Source organism: Hypanus sabinus, chromosome 19 (genome assembly GCF_030144855.1).
Source record: "Hypanus sabinus isolate sHypSab1 chromosome 19, sHypSab1.hap1, whole genome shotgun sequence".
Lineage (NCBI taxonomy): Eukaryota > Metazoa > Chordata > Chondrichthyes > Myliobatiformes > Dasyatidae > Hypanus > Hypanus sabinus.
Window position 1 is genome coordinate 58,060,766 of NC_082724.1, and position 20,511 is coordinate 58,081,276.

At 42.7% G+C, this 20,511-nt stretch overlaps 2 protein-coding genes across 5 annotated transcripts in view; both read right to left on the minus strand.

Moving 5' to 3' along the window:
- Nucleotides 1–1,178: 1,178 nt before the first annotated feature.
- On the minus strand, nt 1,179–5,654 carry LOC132377952 (large ribosomal subunit protein eL32). The gene is made up of 4 exons (XM_059944488.1): nt 5,536–5,654; nt 4,006–4,106; nt 3,135–3,316; nt 1,179–1,360 (listed from the first exon to the last, which is right to left on the minus strand). The coding sequence occupies exons 2-4, from the start codon at nt 4,099–4,101 to the stop codon at nt 1,231–1,233; spliced, it is 408 nt and encodes a 135-aa protein (XP_059800471.1). The 5' UTR covers nt 4,102–4,106; nt 5,536–5,654; the 3' UTR covers nt 1,179–1,230.
- Nucleotides 5,655–9,538: 3,884 nt separating this feature from the next.
- The window catches only part of abhd14a (abhydrolase domain containing 14A), a 31,231-nt gene continuing 20,258 nt past the window's right edge, over nt 9,539–20,511 (minus strand). For 3 of the 4 annotated variants that reach the window (XM_059944484.1, XM_059944486.1, XM_059944487.1), the window contains 2 exons: nt 19,895–20,073; nt 9,539–14,740 (listed from right to left, as the gene is read on the minus strand). In XM_059944484.1, the coding sequence (XP_059800467.1) occupies nt 14,725–14,740; nt 19,895–20,073 (195 nt within the window). In that variant the 3' untranslated portion in view covers nt 9,539–14,724. Of the gene's footprint in view, nt 14,741–19,887; nt 20,074–20,511 lie in introns of those variants that run through there. The other variant, XM_059944485.1, reaches the window with a different exon arrangement.

A 20,511-nucleotide genomic window follows, 5' to 3' on the forward strand; every position in this document is an offset into this window, starting at 1 on the left:
TCACCAGCAGTGGGGACCTGGGATATATTCCATCTGGCTATGGGAACTTTTCAGAAGCTCCAACAGTCCCTTTCCTAACCTTGACATGTTCCAGCACAGTAACACACAAAATACTGGAGAAATTCAGGATAGGTAGCATTTTGGAATAAACAGTCAATGTTTTGGGCTGAGACCCTTTAATAGGGTCTCAGATTAAACAGCCTTCGCTGAGAGTTGGCTCCCAAGGTACATGGTATATGTTCCCCAGTCCTCCTTTGTCGATAGTAAAGGCGTGCAGCAGCAGCAGTCTTAAAAATCTCAAAAAACAGGTTTGTTATTACTGACAGATATGCCACAAAAATTGTTTTGTTCATAAATCACTTACTAATCAAGTGGCTGAGGATTCTGTACCTCATCCTGATGATAGTAATGAAAATAAGGGCATGTACTAGGTGATGAGGGTCTTGAATAATGAATGCTGCCTTCTTGACTTTTGAAGATGCTGAGTATAATGACCAGCCCCCCCCCACTTAGCAATGGTCCAGCTAGGCCTGAATCTGCAGTTTTTGGTGATCTTCCTCCTGGACTGATGTTTCCCAGCCAAGAAATTCCAGTCCCATGGAAACTTGAAAGGTGTGGCAAGAATGAATAGTTATTAAGATTGAGAAATAAATTGGAGAAATGAGGCTTGTATGAACAGATTTCACACCCAGATTGATTGTATACCTATTGGATCCAGCCATGGCATCTGAGCTTAGTCACTCCTCACTGAATGGTGGTGCAGACATGGAGAGGCAAACAGCTTTTGGGAGGAGAAAGGTATAAAAGAAGTGATGTTCCCAGGTCAAGGACTTTCCCCTGGATACCTCTCCAGATTGAAGGTGTGGGTCAGTCAACCAGATTTTCACCCCATTTGAATGACCACGAGACCTGTATGTGGTGTCATTCCATAAGCCACACCTCCCCCTCCCAAATAAGGCATCACAGTCCACCATGTAGAAGGGGTATTATACAATGGGAAGGGTCTCACTACAAATTCTTCTACAAATCCACCCTAATTAGGTCATCACCATTTCACTTCATTATCTTTATGAAGCAAAATAACCTTTCACCATCTCATGACATCAATTCCCCAAAACTGATGTATTTTTGGGTTACATTTTTTTGGAAACAGCCCAGTGTAAAAAGTGACAATCTGATAAATTATTTTAAACACTTTATTAAAGAATTAGATGTAGTTCAGTGAGAAGGCTATTCATTCTCTTCACTGCGTAACCTGGCATTGGGATTGGTGATCTTGATAGCAAGCTGGGCTGCCCTCTCCACAATTGTCTTGCGGTTTTTGGAAGAGACGTTGTGAGCAATTTCAGCACAATATGTCCTGTAAAAGAATAAACTAGTTTAAAGGATTGCACGAGTGTTAACTACACAAATTAGCACACGTTAATGAGGAAGTCAATCACCGTTTTGAGTGCCCATCTGTATGGTTACCAAGAGAGAGGCAAACAGTGAAACAGTACAAAATTCTTCCACAATTGGAAACTGCAAGTTAGGTTTTAGTTTTAACACCAAAGAGACACACCAGCAAGGTGTATGACACAGCATGTTTATAATACCAGTTTATTACTCCATGCAGAGGTCAAATCCAATGCTTCTGTCAGTGAACACAGAACAGTATGGCACTGCACAGGAACGGGCAAAGTAAACACACAACTGAATTAATCCCTTCCATTCTCTGCATATTCACTTGCCTGTCTAATAAAATCTTAAATTCCTTTATTGTATTTATCCTCCATTACTACACCTGGAAGTATATTATTGGCACTCACCAGTCTCTTAAAAAAATTGTGCACCTTTGACCTTAGCCCCTCACCTTAAATGCATGTGAAATATCCAGATATTTCACCTCATGGGTGGGGGGGGGGTGCGGGGGAGGAGAAATATACCAACTGTCTACCCTATGTCTCTCATAATCCTGTAAAATTTCCATCTGATCTCTCAAAAGAACCCAATTCTAACTCTTCATAGCACTTGAGAATTTCCCAACTCTTGGACCTAATGCAGCAACTAATAAAGGTAATCATGCCGCTCAATGTACTGTCGCTTTATACATAATCACACAAATTTTAACATCTCACACGAAGCCACATTAAACCCAATCTGCCATTTCTCTGCCCATATCAGGAACTGATCTATAGAAGTCAGCAAAGGTCCCAGAACTGGCAAGAAGGGTACAAAGAATTGCACCATCACCACTAATTTTAATCTGGGAAAGGATCTACTTGAACCAGGCAAAGGATGAAAATGAACTTGAAAGCAGAAAGTGGAGAAATGCTCAGATATGGTGCTTCAGATACAACAAAACTGCAATTTCAGATAGAAGGTATCTTGTCCAGAATTAGCAACTGATAAGGGCAGGTACATTCTAAAGTACAAATCTAAAGTTACATTCAGACTGGGCTGGATAAAGACATTCCTTATCTACAAATTATCTGCATACAGATGTTCATTATGATGCCATTTAATCCAAAAGGGGATTCATTTTCTATTTACAAATATTAATAGTATGGCACTCTCCACCCATAGGAACCTGCAGAACAAAATACCTAAAATGAAACTTCCCAAGAGGGACACAACTTGTAAAGTACTGTCCATTACATCAGAGAGATTTCCAGACCTCAAACACTGTATGTTGAGTTCTGTACATTCTCTCTTCCACTGCTTGGGACTCTCTGGGGTCTCCAATTTCCTCCTACATTCAGCAAGTTGGCAGGTTAATTGACCACTGTAAATCACCTAATATGCGGGTAAGCAGAACTGATGTGAATGTGGAGAGTAGGCATCAGAGAAAACAGAAAAATGGCAATTACACTGTCAACCAGCAACACCTCATTGGGCCAAATAGCCTTCTACTCACATATAAACACAGAAATTGAATATACAAAAAGCTGCATTGCTAACTTGGCTTCTCAACAAGTTTTACCCATGACAGCATGCCACAACTGTCAGACAACATTGGCTCAGTTAGTTTACAACTCAGAATTCCCACTTGGGTCTAATATAAAAAAAGCTACATACATCAAAGTAACAAATTAAGATCACAAAGTCCCACTGAAACAACCATAAACTAACTGATGTATACAAAAAACGCTTACTTGTTGCTCATCATCAGAACCTCCAGCTCCTTCACATTGTGAACCAAGAATTTTTTAAATCCCGAGGGTAACATGTGTTTGGTCTTCTTGTTGCTGCCATAACCAATGTTTGGCATAAGGATCTGACCCTTAAATCTCCGGCGAACTCTATTGTCAATACCCCTTGGTTTCCGCCAGTTACGCTGTTGAGTGAAGAAATAAACTTGAATGAAGTTTGTGTAGCCAAAATGCATCTCAATTAAAAAACATTCTTTCAGAGTATCCTCATTCCCCCATAGATACAAGGGCAATTCCTCTCCCGGAATTAACCCATTCCACTCAACCAAATGTATTAAACATCCAGACAACTTCCACCAAAAACATTTTGTTGCGAATGATTACACTAGTGGACTCCTTTTACTTCAGGTTTGCCCTAAGAGGGGAGATTACGTGAACAAGACCCTTTTCACCATTCCTGATGAAGACGAGTTTGTCAATGAAACGAAACGTTGGTTAAAATTAATAATTGTACCTGGCTGGAAGCCAGATAAGTTTATTTGTCAAATATGCTGAAAAAGCACTAGATTTTTTTTCCAACACTTTTCTTCGGGACTTAGAATGAGAGACCTTATTAGGACTTAAAAGTGCAGGCTCAACAGTGACGAGCACTTCCCTTGGCTGTGGAATCAGAGGTTAAGTCTCATAATAAAGACAGATCACTTACACAGCCAGTAAATTCTCAATCCAAAGTTCAGTTGTTGATTTCACTTAAAAGCAAAATGATCAGACTTCACTGTGGTAAGAGATCAATGAATTTGATCTAACCAAACAAAACAGCTCTGCTCTATATGAGCCGTGATGTCAGTAACATACCCCTATGGCCAAACCTTACCGCAATTTTCACGTAGCGATCTGACTGGTGACGGATGAACTTCTTCCTGCGTTTCTTCACAATATTAGGCTTGGTAAGAGGTCTTAGGGCAGCCATGGTAACTGTCAAAAACAAAAACATTGAACTTAATTGCAAATCCCAGGTTTACGGCAACAATCTACATATGCTTAACTGAATCATCTACAGATGATACAGTAGCAAAGCGGTTACTGTAACGCTTCACAGCACCAGCAATCAGATCAGGGCTCAATTCCCTCCAACTGTGACTCCAACGCTCTCCCTGTGACTGCAAGGATTTTGCCGTGTGCACCAGATTACTCCTGCTTCCAAAGATGCACTGCTTATTGTGTGGCATGTTATGTTGACGGCCAAGCATGGGACTGTGCTGGTCATTGACACAAACCACGCATGTCACTACATGTTTCCATGCATGTGATAAAATAAAGCTAATCTTTAATCCATGAGATTCAGATTCAACTTAAAAGGCAAACCTGCAATTCAATAATAAAAAAAAAACACACACAAAATGCTGGTGGAACACAGCAGGCCAGGCAGCATCTAGAAGCATTGTCGACGTTTCGGGCTGAGACCCTTTGGTCTCAGTTTGTTTGAATTTCCAGCATCTGCAGATTTCCTGTTTGCAATTCAATAGTAAATATCAGTTGATAGTGTGAAGCATCACAATCTTGACTGCACTCTTGGTGCACATCTCTGTAGTAGGCTCTTTCATTTATTTTCCATGTGATGATGTTTTTATCACTTCCACGCAAAATGCCTAACTTTACGGTACATTGACAACATCTATCCACTCACCCTGTCATCCACATTTAAGATGACAGTTCTGATTTAAACCAATACATTCTCCAAACCTTTTACATTCTAACAAGAGGAACCAAAACAACTCCAAGTCTTGAAATAGTTTTATTCTTAAACAATGTCATCCATATGCACTCACCTTCACAGCATTGATGTGCTGGCTTTAAATTGAATGGAAAGCTCTCCAGAATATTTATATCATTTGGAAACATTACATACAGCTTAAAGTGTAAGCCAGTGTTTCTCGCCACAGACTGAATAACTTCAGGTGAAGTTTTATTTCTTAGCAGTACAAACTGTTTAAGAACGAGGAATTGTCAAGGTCCCCATTTCAGTTCTGAGCCCACTGCAGCACAACTGAGGGCGATTGTTCTGAACCAGCTCTACCCGACCACCTCACTCTAATGGCAACGAGGCCTGTTTCCATGTTCACCAGCCTAACCACCACCTATTCCGCGCCCGACACCGATTCCCCGTCACTAGATTTTCATCTGAGTACTCCACGTCCTCCCTCTCGAGGGCCAGGCCGCCATTTCCCGCGGTCGCACCCGAGCTCCAATCCCGCAACTAACAGCCGGTACACAGAGCACAGCCGGACACAGAGTCTGAACCAAGCTCGCAAACCCTTGTCCGGAGGCCGGAGTGCCGGGAGGATGTTGCTCGAAGCCCCAGTAGGAGCGGATGGCGGCAGATGGAACGGGAACCTGACTGTACCTGAGAAGCCGCAATGCAAAAGAGAAGGACACAAGGCCTGCCGGGAACTATATCAGCAGCGGCCACACGGAGGAAGTGGCGTCGCTCCATACGTCACATCCGCCGGCTAACGGCAATTTGTTGCTGAAGGATTCGTTCGTTAGGGGAACCGAAAGGAATTTCTGTGGACTAGAACGGGATTCCGGGTGCCAGGGTCCCGAGCATCTCGAATCCTCAGCATTTTTAAGTAGGAAGGTGAGCAGCCAGAGGTCATGGTCCATATAGGTACCAATGACATAGGTGACGAGGTTCTGCAAAGAGAGTTCGGTGTTGTTAAATGGCAGGATCTTCAGGGTCCTGATCTCAGCATCGCTAACCGTGCCACATGTTAGTGAGGCCAGAAATAGGAAGACTATACAGTTTAAGGAGTTGGTGTAGGAGGGAGGGCATAATATTTTTGGATCATTGGGCTTTCTTCCAGGGAAGGTGGAACCTGTACAGGAGAGACAGTTTACACCTGAACTAGAAGGGGACTAGCATCTTAGCGGAAAGATTTGCTGATGCTGCACGGATACGTTTTAACTAGTTACAGAAGAATGGGAATCAGAGTGCTCGAACAGCTGTGGAGACAAGTGTTGGTGAGACCAATGACAAAATCAGGAATCAAAAGGTTGAGTGAGCATCGTGAGACTAATGTCCTGAGCTTTGTTTATTTCAGTGCAAGAAATATTGCAGATGAACTTAGGGCATGGATCAACACCTGGAATTATAATATTGTAGCCATTAATGAGATTAAAGGAATAACTACACATTCTACTTCTGTTGTCCCACTTTAAGAACTCATTATCTTATTATTTCATGCTCGTTATTTATTGCTTTCACTTTAAAAAAATTTGCTTTTATCTTTATCCACAATTTTCTTTTTTTTACTTTATCGGTACTTCTCGAATCTGTTGAACCTACCCCAGTGATACAGTTCCCTCCTTCCCTAATACTGATGCCCATTTCTCATGAATTCAAACCCACTTCTCCTACACCAATCCTTGAGCCATGCATTTAACTCTCTAATCTTCTTGACCCTATGCCAATTTACACATGGCTCCATTAGTAATTCAAAGATTACCACCTTTTTTGGTTCTGCTTTTTTATCTAGTCCCCCCTTTCCTCATTCTACCTATGTCATTGGTACCCACATGTACCATGACGACTGGATCTTACCCTCCTGCTGCAAATTCCTCTGCAGGTCAGGTAAGATATTCTGAACCCAGGCACCAGGCAGGCAACACAACCTTTGGGACGCTCTATACTCATGACACAGAACTCTGTCTATTCCCGACTATACTATCCCCAATTACCACTACATTTCTCTTCTCTCCCCCCTCTTGAATGGCTGCCTGAACTACAGTGCCACAGTTAGGTTGCTCGTCCTTCTTACAGCCTGCACTGTCATCAGAATCTCAGACCTGTTGGACAAGCTCAAGGGCTGAGGCACCTCCATCACCCTCTCTTGGATCCCACTACCTGCCTCACTCACTGTCACACCCTCTTGTTCCTGACCACAGATTGAATTTCAGGCAATTACTCTTAACAGGTGTGACTACCTCCTAAAACAGAGAATCCAGGTAGCTCTCCCCCTTCCTAATGTGCCAATGTGTTTGAAGCTCAGATTCCAGGCCATCAACTTTGAGCCTGAGTTCCTCAAGCAGCCAATACTTGCTGTAGATGTGGTCACCAGAAACCACAATGGGTCCACGATCTCCCATATCATGCAGCTACAGCGATCACCATTGCATCATTCCTACTTTATTTAATTAGCTGTAATTTACTGACTTTTTATTCAACCACTGCAAAAGTAAGGTACTGAGGAGTGCTATAGAGCAAAGGAATCTGGAAATACAGCTCCATTAATTAATTGAAAGTGGTATCACAGATAGATAGAGCCATGAAGAAAGCTTTTGGCACATTGGCCTTAAAGTATTGAGTACATGAGATGAAAAGTTATGTTGAAGTTGTGTAAGACGTTAGTACGGCTTAATTTGGAGTATTGTGTGCAGTTTTGGTCACCTAACTACAGGAAAGATGTAAATAAAGTTGAAAGAGTCCAGGAAAAATATACAAGGATGTTGCCGGGTCTGGAGGACCTGAGTTACAAGGAAAGTTTGAATAGGTTAGGACATTTTACTCCTAAGAACTTAAAAGATAGAAAAGAGATTTGAAAGAGGTATACGCAATAATGAGGGGTATAGATAGAGTAAATGCAAGCAGGCTTTTTCCACAGGAGTTGGGTGGGACGGCAACTAGAGGTCATGGGTTAAAAGTGAAAGATGAAAAGTTTAAGGGGAACTAGAGGGGAAACTTCTTCACTCAGAGGATCATGAGAGTATGGAATGAACTGCCAATGCAAGTGATGCATGTGAGCATTATTTCAATGTTTAAGAGAAGTTTAGATTGGTAAATGGATACTAGGGGTATGAAGGCTATGGTCCGGTGTGGCCCGATGGGGTAGGCAGTTGCAGTGGTTCAGCACGGATTAGGTGGCTGAAAAACCCATTTCTGTTCTGTATTTTATTATGAATAAATGGGCACGTTTTGTAGAAAGTGCACACTTGTGCAACCAGGGATGCATGACAATGTGAAATTGGAGGCTGGTCATTAATAAAGTAGGACTGTTGGCTCTTGGGAAGGGAGCATCCATCATCAGAGACCCTCAAAATTGGGCCCATGTCCTCTTCTTGATGCTGCAATTTGGTATACAGTACAGGAGCCTGAAGATCTGCACCTCAAGGCTCAACAACAGATTCTTCCCCACTGCCATCAGATTCTCGAACTGAGTTGAAAAACCTTACTGTACCCAGACTATTTTTTCTTCTCTAATTTCTGAACAATGTAATTGTTTATTTGCTCACATGTAAGTTGTGAATAATTTATATTAAATTAAATTTCTGCTGCTGCAGTGAAAGTTAATTTTCATGGGTATTTATTCATGTATGCTTATAACAACAATAAAATAGAACAATCCATACATCCTTGGGAGGAAACTGAGGGCTCTGGGGGATTCACATAGTTACAGGCCACATGCAAACTCCACACAGTGGAGATCAAGATCAGAATTGAAATTGGATCTGTGATGAATGATGCAGTAACCTTAATTGCTGTGCCACTGTGCAATGTGCAAAAATAATTGAGACCAAGTTCAAATTCAAACGGAATTAAACAACCAAGTATTTCACTTCTTGTGTAGAGGTCAAACACAAGCAATGGGATCAGAAATATCCAGGGAGGAACAATTTCTGCAGAACGTTGTCCTTGACTGGGGCACCAAGAAAGCAGATCTTGGTCTTTAGGACAGGTCTCTGGTCCCACCTTTCCATTTTAAATCACCACCAATTGTTAAATCCCTTATTACTGCACATGGTTCTTGTCCTTTTGGCTGACAGTGTCTCTCCAAATGTAGGCTTGTGAACTACTGGGCAAGGTCGGTGAATTCAGATCAGGTTAGGAATTGAACCTGGATTACTGCAGCGTGTGAGTCTGTACTACACCAAGTAATAGTTGTATACTTGTACCAAGTATACAACTATCTGATTTATGGACATCTGCATCTGGCTTACCAGGTATTGTTTGTCACACTGCCTTTCCACTTAGTGGGGCCCAGGTTCCTGCGTTTGCTTCCTAATCCCTGCCTGCATACTCAGTCATGAAGTAATGCAGCATGGATACAGGCTCTTTAGCCCAAAGAATCCATGCCAAACAAACTAGTCCCAATTTCCTGCACTTAGCCCACCCTTCCATATACAGTTGCAAGAAAGTGTTTGTGAATCCTTTACAATTATCTAGTTTTCTGCATTAACTTACTCATAAGATGCAGTCTGATCATCATCCAAGTCACAATAATAGATAAACACAGCCTAAACCAGGGGGCGGCAACCTTTACCACTGGAAGAGCCATTTGGACCCGTTTCCCACAGAAAACACTGGGAGCCACAAAACCCGTTTGACATTTAAAATGAAATAACACTGCATACAATGTTTTTTTTTCCCTTTATGCAATTTATAAACAAACTATAATGTGTTGCATTTATGAAATCGATGAACTCCTGCAGAGAAAACTGTTATGAAGGTACCACAGCTCTGAGGGGCCGAAGGAGCGGGAGCAGCCCCCTCCTTCCGGAGATTCGCAAGATCGCTATTAATTCGGGTCTTGGAAGTGAGAGACAATGCAACGGTTCTGGCCATTGTTCTTAAAGGCACCTGTGTCACGTGCATGTCCCTGCTACGTGACAGCTACCATGGACATGGACACCCTCGGGCAATGTGGGGGTGGAGATTGCCTCACCCTACTTTGATGGACATCTACAACTCTGCAAGTAAAGATAAAAGCGGACTGCAGGAGGCAGTACCCGAGCGACGCACCAGAAGAACTCGCTCGCTCAACGCTCCCGTGAGAGCTGGAAGCCACTCAATGCCACGTGCGCTCCTAACTCCTTTGGCCTAGGGAGCGGGTGGCTGATAATACCGAGAAGGACTTCGAACTAACAACGGGGAAAACAACGCTCCCCTGATTTAACGGAGTGGCTTCATAAAGACCCGGGCAAGTTTTCTTTTCGTTTTCACCGATCCCTCTAAAACACGTGAAACCCAGCGATTCCTCAAAAGGCTAAAGTCTGCAGACTTCTGAATGACTTTTTATATTTCCAATGGACAAAAATATTATACCCTAGACAACAGCCGAGATTAATTCTTAATGATGATTATTACTATACCCGCGCTTTAGATTGAGTATTGGTGACGTGCATTATCTGAATGTTTGCATTAACCTTACTTTTGTGCCCCTTTATAAATAAAAACGTTTGAAAATAGTGACATCAGACTTCAACGGACCTCTCTATCTTTGCTGGTAAGTTATCCAGTTACGGGATACGTAACAACTTGGGGGCTCGTCCGGGATTTGACACCAAATTGGGAGGCCAGTGAATCGGGCTTGTAAGTCCAAAACTTGAATCTGGTTAAGCGGGTAGCCAGATGGGAAACCAGCAAAGATGGACGTGGGTGAATTTATGAAAAACCCGACTGGCCACCAAATCAGACTTGTTAAATTTAGCGAAGGGGTTGAACCTCGCAGAAGTGAGGTCGTCCATGAAAAAGCGGGAGGTACGAAGGGCCATAACTCAGTATTACATTGGGAAGAATGTGTTTGAAGATGTGGTATTGGAAGATATCCCTGAAAAAGTACCATCAAGTGTGACGGTTCAGTTCGAGGTGGAGAAATTAAGGTTGGAAAGTGAAATTAAGTTAAAAGAGCTGGAAGCGGCGGAGAGAGAGAGAAAGGCAAAGACAGCATGAAATTCACCTAAAGAAGCTAGAAGCTGAAGAGAAAGAGAGGGAATGGGCCGAGAAAGAGAAACAGAGGCAACATGACCGGGAAATTGAGAAGATGAGGAACGAGCAAAGAGATCAAGGGTTAGACCAAGTGGAGTGGTTTAGTGTTAGTAGGGAGTTGAGATTGGTGCCCCCATTCAAGGAGACAGATGTCGATAGTTATTTCTTGCTTTTTGAAAAGGTGGCAGCAAATCAGAAGTGGCCAAAAGAGCAGTGGGTGGCATTGTTACAAAGTGTGTTAAAGGGGAAGGCCCAACGAGCATATGCGGCGTTGTCCCTGGAGGAGGGAGGAGCGGAGAATTATGATGAGGTAAAGAAGGCCATTCTCCGGACTTACGAATTGGTACCTGAGACCTATAGACAAAAGTTTAGAAATTTAAGAAAAGGGTGGAATCAAACGTATACCGAGCTAGCCCATGAGAAGTGGGTGCTCTTGGACCGTTGGTGCACCACAGAAAGGGTGGACGAGGATTATGGGCGTCTCAGGGAGTTATTTTTGATTGAGGAATTTAAAAGTTGTGTTCCGGAGGAGATCCGGATGTATTTGAATGAGAAGCTGGATAAGTCCATTTCAGAATTTGCTAGGTTTGCAGACGAATATGTCCTAACCCACAAGACAAAGACTTCCTCGAATAAAGGTCCCTAGAGAGACCATGGGAACGATTGAGAAAGTCCGACAAGGGAGGCAGAGGTCCCACCGGGAGCTAGCAGTAAGGTTGAGGGGGAAAGGCAAGACGGCCAGAGGGTTCCGGGTTTGACCTATTTTAATTGTGGAAAGGAGGGGCACATTGCATCTCGATGCTTTGCTCCAAGTAAGGAGATAGGAAGAGGGAAAGCCGCAGTCCCTATCGGGTGTGCCGTAGTAATCAGCAAATCGACCAGAGAGCCGAGGGTAGACAGAGTACGAGAAGGCTCTGAGAGTTGTCTGTCACACGGAACTGTGTCTGTGATGGAGGGAGACACACCAGTTCCCGTACGAATCTGGAGGGATACGGGCGCTGTACTATCCCTGGTTAGCCGTAAGGTACTAGAATTTGGTCGGGAAACGGGCATGGTAAAGGAGGAAGGAATAAATAAAAGGATAGAAATGGTGCCCTTATATAAGGTCATTCTGGATTGTGAGCTGGTGTATGGATCAGTTGAAATAGGGGTGCCCTCAGAATTCCCGAGAGCTGACGTGGACATCCTGCTGGGAAACAACTTAGCAGGGGGTAAGGTTTGGTCAGCAATGCTGCCGACCTGGCGACTGGCGAGTGTGGTGGCCCCGCCCCTAGCGCCCAGGGACCATCTCACCGGCGCGGTCACTTGCAGCATGTCGAAAGAGACAGCTGAGAACGAGAGCAGTTTAAATCTGGCCAGTTTTGATTTGGCCGAGACGTCTTTGCTGACCCTGTGCCATGAGGGTTTAAGAGGGTGGTAAGACGAAGCGTAGTAAAGTGAAAGGGCATAAGGGAAAGGAGATAGATCTGCCCTTAGCAAAGAGAAAGGTCCTAAAGGTAGGAAATAAAGATGAGAAACAGATAAAGCTGTTAAAAGGTCCAGAGTTGGACATGGATGATCTGTCTGGTTTGGCAGAATTGTTTGAAGAACTTGAGAGTTCTAAAGGTGTTCCCGATAATGAGAGGAGGGCAGTCCTAGATGGAAAGGATACCCTTGCCTCGAAGGAGTCTGCTGAAAAGGCCGAGGAGGTTGTTTCAGCTCGCAGGGTTGTGCCTTCCCCGGGTGGGAGCTACCCAGAGAGTAACTGGGAGGATCGGGGGAAGTTAGGATTTGAAAAAGGTACGGGTGTTGAAAGTCTGGAAGAGGCCAATGTCCCGTTTGAGTGTGTCCGAGATGGGGACGCACGAGGTGCTGAACCTGGTAACGGAGCTCAGAAGAAGTCCGAGGTATCTGATTCAGTGGAACGGGCCGGCCGTCCTTGTGGGTCAGATAGACTTGGTTCAGTGGGAAAAGGGTTAACCTTGGTAACCGGGGGAAGTGTGAGTTCCCCGGTGTTTGTACTCGAAGGTGGGTTCAATGTTAATGCAGAATTTAAGAATGGGGGGGATGAGGATTGTTATTGAAGGAAACGGAAAGTCTGTAGTTTCCAAATCGAAGGAAGAAATCTTAAACCTGGCGGATCGCTCACAGAGTGAGCCGGGGGATAGCGGGGCCCCCCACTCTATTGTTATGCCAGGATGGGGTGTGGAGTGGGGTGCCTTCGAAATGCTACTTGAGTGAAGAGTTCGAATCAAACACCAATAGCCTGAAGGGGACTGATAAAAGGGCCAGCCACCTGGGTAAAATCAAAGAATTGGGTGGAAATGGTCTAAGTTGCTAAAATAACCCCGATGAACGAGACTGGCGGGAGTTCACCACGAAAAATAACTCGAGTCCCCATGGGGGGGCTCGCCGAAAAAGAGGCAACGGTTAATGGAGATGCCATTGTTAAACAACCGAGAAGGTTGAACGGGTTTGCACCAAAGCCTGTGAATAATAAAGACAGCCCCTTTGGAGACCTGCTGGTTACGTAAAACGACTGAAACAATCAGTGTTCGCATAAACTTTTGTAAATGCACCTAAGCTAAGGTCACACCTCCTTAGTTTTGTTGCGAAAAAAAAATAATAAATAGATGCCTATTGAATTGAAGTCTGATGCTACAAGACTTTAGTACGGTATGCGATTTTAAGATATTAAAGAAAGGGGCACTGTAATTGTTAACTATTTAGATACTGACTTGAATGTATAACGGTAGTATTCTGTGAAGAGAAAAAGCTTGGGTATTGTGTTAGATTAAAAATCCTGTAAGACACTGTACAACTCCGTTTTTAACCGCTGCTAAAAAACGCGGTTTTTAGAGGGGAGGTGTTATGAAGGTACCACAGCTCTGAGGGGCCGAAGGAGCGGGAGCAGCCCCCTCCTTCCGGAGAATTGCAGGATCGCTATTAATTCGGGTCTCAGAAGTGAGAGACAATGCAACGGTTCTGGCCATTGTTCTTAAAGGCACCTGTGTCACGTGCATGTCCCTGCTACGTGACAGCTACCATGGACATGGACACCCTCGGGCAATGTGGGGGTGGAGATTGCCTCACCCTACTTTGATGGACATCTACAACTCTGCAAGTAAAGATAAAAGCGGACTGCAGGAGGCAGTACCCGAGCGATGCACCAGAAGAACTCGCTCGCTCAACGCTCCCGTGAGAGCTGGAAGCCACTCAATGCCACGTGCGCTCCTAACTCCTTTGGCCTAGGGAGCGGGTGGCTGATAATACCGAGAAGGATTCGAACTAACAACGGGGAAAACAACGCTCCCCTGATTTAACGGAGTGGCTTCAGAAAGACCTGGGCAAGTTTTCTTTTTGTTTTCACCGATCCCTCTAAAACACGTGAAACCCAACGATTCCTCAAAAGGCTAAAGTCTGCAGACTTCTGAATGACTTTTTATATTTCCAATGGACAAAAATATTATCCCCTAGACAACAGCCGAGATTACTTCTTAATGATGATTATTACTATACCCATGTTTTAGATTGAGTATTGGTGACATGCATTATCTGAATGTTTGCATTCACCTTACTTTTGTGCCCCTTTATAAATAAAAATGTTTGAAAATAGTGACATCAGACTTCAATGGACCTCTCTATCTTTGCTGGTAAGTTATCCAGTTACGGGATACGTAACAAAACGAAATTACATTTCTGCATGAAACAAAAACATTTTGAACTCCGAAAAAAAGACGTTGGGTTGAAGGTTACTTTTAAGTAAAATACTCAATGTCTATTTGTGTCCTTCTTGTATTTATGAAAAACGCCGATCTTAAATTGTCTGCCAGCAGCAAACCAAAAATAACATCAGCCAGCTGTCAACCTGAAAAATAAAAGGACTATTTCACTGAACAATGAAAAAATACGAATATACATAAAATAATAGGCAATTAAAATATTTATTATAATTGGTTAATGGGATTTCTGCTCCTGGACCTTAGCACACAGCGTCTGCACATCAGGGCTGTATGACGTCACCTTCATCTTTACACAGGATCGCAAGCTGTCATCTGTGAGGCGTGCGCGATGTTTGTTTTTAATAAAGTTCATGTTGGAGAACACCTGCTCACATACATATGTGGATCCAAAGATCGACAGGACTCCAGGCGCAAATTTAATGTTTACATAAATGTCGGGGATAGCATTCCATGTTTCGAACACAAGTTTGTCCAGTTTGGGGAGGTTTTCAATATCACTCCATTTGTGATTCTGAGCAAGAACGGCCTTCTGACGGGCAACATCTTCAAGGTCTGCTGTCAAGCGTCTAAACTTGGACACCCATATGTCTTTGTCGGCTATGTCGGCCAGTTCCATCTCAAGATCAGGTTGACTCACACCTGCCAATGCAGTCGTATTCAGTAGGGATGGATCGATGCTTAGGGGAGTGACCGGGAAGGATAAGGTGTTTTTTTTTCCTCTCTGAACTCACAGAAGCTTTTCCCAAACGATGTTTGCATTGCGATGATTGCAGAATGTAAATACTCCGAATTTATCATGTCGAGACCTTGTTTGAACTCTCTCAAATTAGGGAAGTGAGACAATGTGCCTTTCTGTAAATCTCTGGCAAGCACTGTCAACTTGCGCTCGAATGCCAAAACATCCTCCAACATGTGCAAGGCTGTGCGTCCTTTCCCCTGAAGAGCTGTGTTCAGCGCGTTCAGGTGCGCTCATGTCTACCATGAAGTGTAGCTTTTCCAGCCACTCTGGTTGTTCCAGCTTAGGAAAAGTGAGTCCTTTGCTGCCCAGGAAAGTTTTCACTTCTCCAAACACGTGACAAAGCGTATCAGCACCTCCCCTCTGGACAGCCACCGGACTTTGTTGTGCAGCAGGAGATCAGAATATGCGCTTTTCAGCTCATCCAGTAACAAACGGAATTGACAGTGATTTAAACTTTTTGCCATTATTTTATTGACAATCTGAATGACAACATCCATTACTTCTGTGCATTCCGGAGGAAATGTTTGAGCGCACAGTGCCTCTTGGTGCAAGATGCAGTGAAAAGTCAGCAGCTTTCTGTCCAGCGACTTCTGCAGTAAAGCCACAAATCCCTTGTGCCCCATACTTGGTGCCCCATCAGTAGCCACTGACACCAGGTGGGTGGTCTTTATTCCTTTGGCTCTTATATAATTCAAGACAGCCTCACAGATGTCCTCCCCCCGTGTTTGGCCTTTTAGATGTATCGACTCAATCATTTCTTCCTGTGGCCCGGCAGAGTTTACATACCGGCAGAACAGCGCTATTTGTTCAATATCACCTTTGTCTTTAGACTCGACACAGGCAATCGAGTAGGCCACAGCTGAATTGATGTCTTTAATTTGCTGTCTTGAGATGTCTTCTGCCATTTTTATGGTTCTGTCTTTGACAGTCTTTGCAGAGAGGGGCATATCCCTGATTTTCTGCACAATTTCACTCTTGTTTTTAAAGTCCGTGAATAGATGTTCTGAAATCTTAATGAAAGATTCTTTTATATATTCACCATCTGTAAACTGCTTCCTGTGCCTGACTATTTCCTGAGCGGCAACAAAACTAGCATATGTAGTTGATTTTCCAGACTTCATCCTCTTCTTGAAATGATTTTTGCTCAGATCAACCTTCCGCATCAGTTCCGAAACCGCTTTTTTTCTCTCATCTCCATCCGGATATTTTTGAGCAAAGGCTGCGTGTTTATTCTGGAAACGTCTTGCGACATTTGACTTTTTGTTGTTTGCCAGTTTCTCATTGCATATTAAGCATACCGGTAAACCAGTCTCGTCAGCAGTGAAAGCAAATGAATCTGCCCACGTATCATTAAACTTTCTGTTTTCTTCAGTCACTTTTCTTTTTTTAGAATTCTCCATAGTTAGCCTACCTTGGATCGAAAAATAAAAGAAATCGCGCACTGGCGGGTGTCAGGCATTGGCAGTGGTGATGTATATTAATAGCGACAAAAAACACGTTTTATTTAGATTGTACAAGATCACCATAATTTTCAAATTTAGAATTACATTTCAAAAACTAACAAACTAACATAAAATACATTTTAATTAAATACTCATCATTTATTTTCCAAAGCCACAGGGAGCTGCAGCAGAGATGAAAGAGGCGCATGCGGCTCCGGAGCCGCGGGTTGCCGACCCCTGGCCTAAACTAATAACAAAAACAATTGTACTTTCATGTCTTTATTGAACACATTGTTTAATTTATGACAGTCCAGGCAGGAAAGCATGTGAACCCGTGTAGCAGCTGGTGGAACCTACTATAGCAGCGATCACCTCCCCCAAACATATCCTGTAGCTGCTGATCAGGCTTGCACAATGGCAAGGAGGAATTTTAGGCCATTTTTTCATGAAAATCTGCTTCAGTTCATCAATATTTCTGAGATACCTTGCATGAACAGCCCTCTTCAGGTCATGCCACAACATCTCAATTGGGTTAAGGTCTGGACTCTGACTTGGCCATTTCAAAACAGAAATTTTCTTATTTTTTAAAAACCATTCTGTTATCAATTTACGCTTGTGTTTTGGATAATTGTCTTGTTGCATCATCCAATTCTATTTAGCGTCAGGTGACAGACTGCTACCCTCACATTATCCTGTTAAATGTCTTGATACAATTTTGAATTTATTGTTCCCTCAATGATTACAAGCTGTCCAGGCCCTGAGGCAGCAAAACAGCTCCAAACCACAAAGTTCCTTCCTCCATTCTTCACAGTTGGGATAAGGTGTTGGTGTGCAGTGCCCCTTTTCCTCCAAACATAGTGATATGCAATTCTGCTAACAATTTCAACTTTTGTATCATCTGCCCACAGAACATTGTCCCAGAAGCACTGTGGAACATCCAGGTGGTCTTTTGCAAACAAGACATGTAGCATTTTTTTTTGGAGAGCAGTGTCATGGTGTCCTTCCATAAACACCATTCTTGTTCAGTGTTTTTCTTATAGTGGACACATGAACAGAGACTTCAGCAAGTTCTGGAGGTCTTTTGTTGTTACCCTTAGGTTCTTTTTCTCCTCCTTCAGCACTGCACGTCGTGCTCTTCACAGGACACCCGCTCCTAAGAAGAGCAGCACTTCTTTCATTTGTGGACAATTTTTCTTTAGAAAAGCTTTTGTAGCCTTTTCCAGTTACATGCAGCTCTATAATTCTTCTTCTAAACCTCTCTCTAAGTTGTTTTGATCAAGGCATGGTGCACATAACCCGATCTTGAGAAGAGCAGGCTCTGTCAGTAAACTGACTTTGTGTGTCCTTTTCATAGGGCAAGGCACCTCTGCAACCCACACCTCCAATCTCATTTCATTGATTGGAACACCTGACTCCAAATAGTTTTTGTGGAAGGTATTGCTTCAGAGGTTCACACACTTTTTTGAACTTAAGACTGTGATTGTTTAAATGGTGTACTCAGTATTGAACAGAGTAGTGTAGGATGTATTCTATTAATGGCAAAGCACTAGGCTTGTTTGTGTGTTGTTAGTTTAGGCAGATTGTGTTTGTCTGTTATTGTAACTTAGATGAAGATCAGACATTTTATGACTAATTAATACAGAAAGCCAGGTAACTGCAAAGGGTTCACAACCTTTTTTTTCTTGTAAATGTACCTCTTCTAGTACTTCTTAAATGATACTATTGTACCTTTTTTTAAGCAATTCTTCTTTTTTAAGCAGTTCCATATACCCACCATCCTCTATGTGAAAGTTACCCTTCAAGTCCCTTTAAGATCTTTCCTCTCTTGCCTTAAATCTATGCCCCCTAGATTTGGACTGAAAGGAAAAGACTGCTGCTATCCACCTACATATCCCTTGTGATTTTATAAACCTCCATGAGGTCACCTCTAATTCTACACTGCAAGTATTAAAGACCTAGCCTGGCCATCCTCTCCCTATCAGTCAGCTCCCCTGGTCCTGGCAATATCCCCTTAAAATCTTTCCTGCACTCTTTTCTGTTTAACCACATCTTTCCCATGTGGCTCACTAATGACTTACATAATTGTAACATAACGTTTCAACTCCTACATTCAGTGTCCTGACACATGAAAGCCAGAGTGCTAAATGCCTTTTTCACCACCCAGCTTTCAATGAACTATGCACTTGCATTCCTCTGTTCCAATACACTGCCTAGTGCTTTACCATTAATAGAATACAACCTACACTACTTATTTAGAGATACAGCATGTTAACAGGCTCTTACATTCCATGATCCTGCACCATCCAATTGCACCAGTGTGACCAATTAACACACTAACCCATACGTTTTTGGCATGTGGGAGGAAACACTTGTAGTCATGGGTCGCAAACTTCTTCCAAGCAGTAGGGGAATTGAACCTGGGCCAATGCGCTATAATACATTATGCTAATCACTATGCTGCTGTGTGTCACCTCACATATTAATATTGAAATCCATCTACCACTCCTTAGCCCAATTCCTTAAACTGATGAATATTTATCTGTAATCTAATGTTCACTATTACCTCTTAATTTTCTGTCATTCCATCGCATAGGTCCATTAGCTGCTCTCCCTTGAAACACAGCTGTTTCCCATGTCCCCTTTAAACTTTCTAAGGTTTTGCTTCTCACACTCTTTAAACCTATCAGATGCACGGGGAAATATTCTTCATGCATAAATATTCAAAAATTGAATAAAAGTGAAGTTTGAGTATTAATCAAATAACATCTCGTCTGAAAAATCTGCTGGTCTCAAGCCAAAGTCACAAGTGTACCAAATAAATTGTGTCACTGTCCTGCATTTACCAAATAATAGACTTTTGTTTCAAAACTCATTTCAATTTCTGCTTCTGTCAACATTCCATATGTAATTAGTCTTTGTAGAACTTGCTGCTGAGAATTTTTTATCGTGGTAATGTGAAAGGGTTTTAAATGGGTTCACATTTGAGAGTTTCTATGTAAGAGTGGGGGAGGCTGATTAGATCCAATTGCTGTGAAAGCTGGTTCAATACTGGACTTGGCTGTTTGGTACAGACAGGCTGCACAATAGTACATACTCACTGAAGTTTAGTTAGGAAGTCCAACAGAGCATCATGAAACTTTTTTGGTTCATCCAGATAGCAAGCATGGTGTGCTGTGGGTATTTTGATGATGTTGTGATGAGGAAGGTGTCTGAGATTCTTCAGGGACTGTACACCCAGGTTTGTGTCCTGTTCTCCAAATATGATGAGTGTTGGGGTCTGCAAAAGGAAGCAGTTTACTTCATTTGTGAAACACAAACACCATTAGCACAATCCTCATGAGTTTTCTGCATCTATTTTAAGCATAGGCATTTTTGTAGTGCAGAAGACATGACAATCATTGCACAGAAATGAGCTTTCTCACAGACCAGTACGATAAATGAGCAAAAAATTAGTTGGATTTCCTCCAGATCATAAAATTTGGTACATCTCTGCAAGTTCTCACTGAGGATTATTGACCTGAAACTAAGTTTGTTTACTTCTTTCCAGAGTCACTGCCTGACTTTTTTCTCTACCTCAAATTTTTGGCAGGGAAAAGAAATTCAAACATGGAAATGAGGGAATGGTGAGTATGGATTTTGGAAGTGACATTCAAGGAATTTAGTAAAGAAATAAAGGGAGATATGCCAACAGATATCAAGTAGGGAGGATTCAATT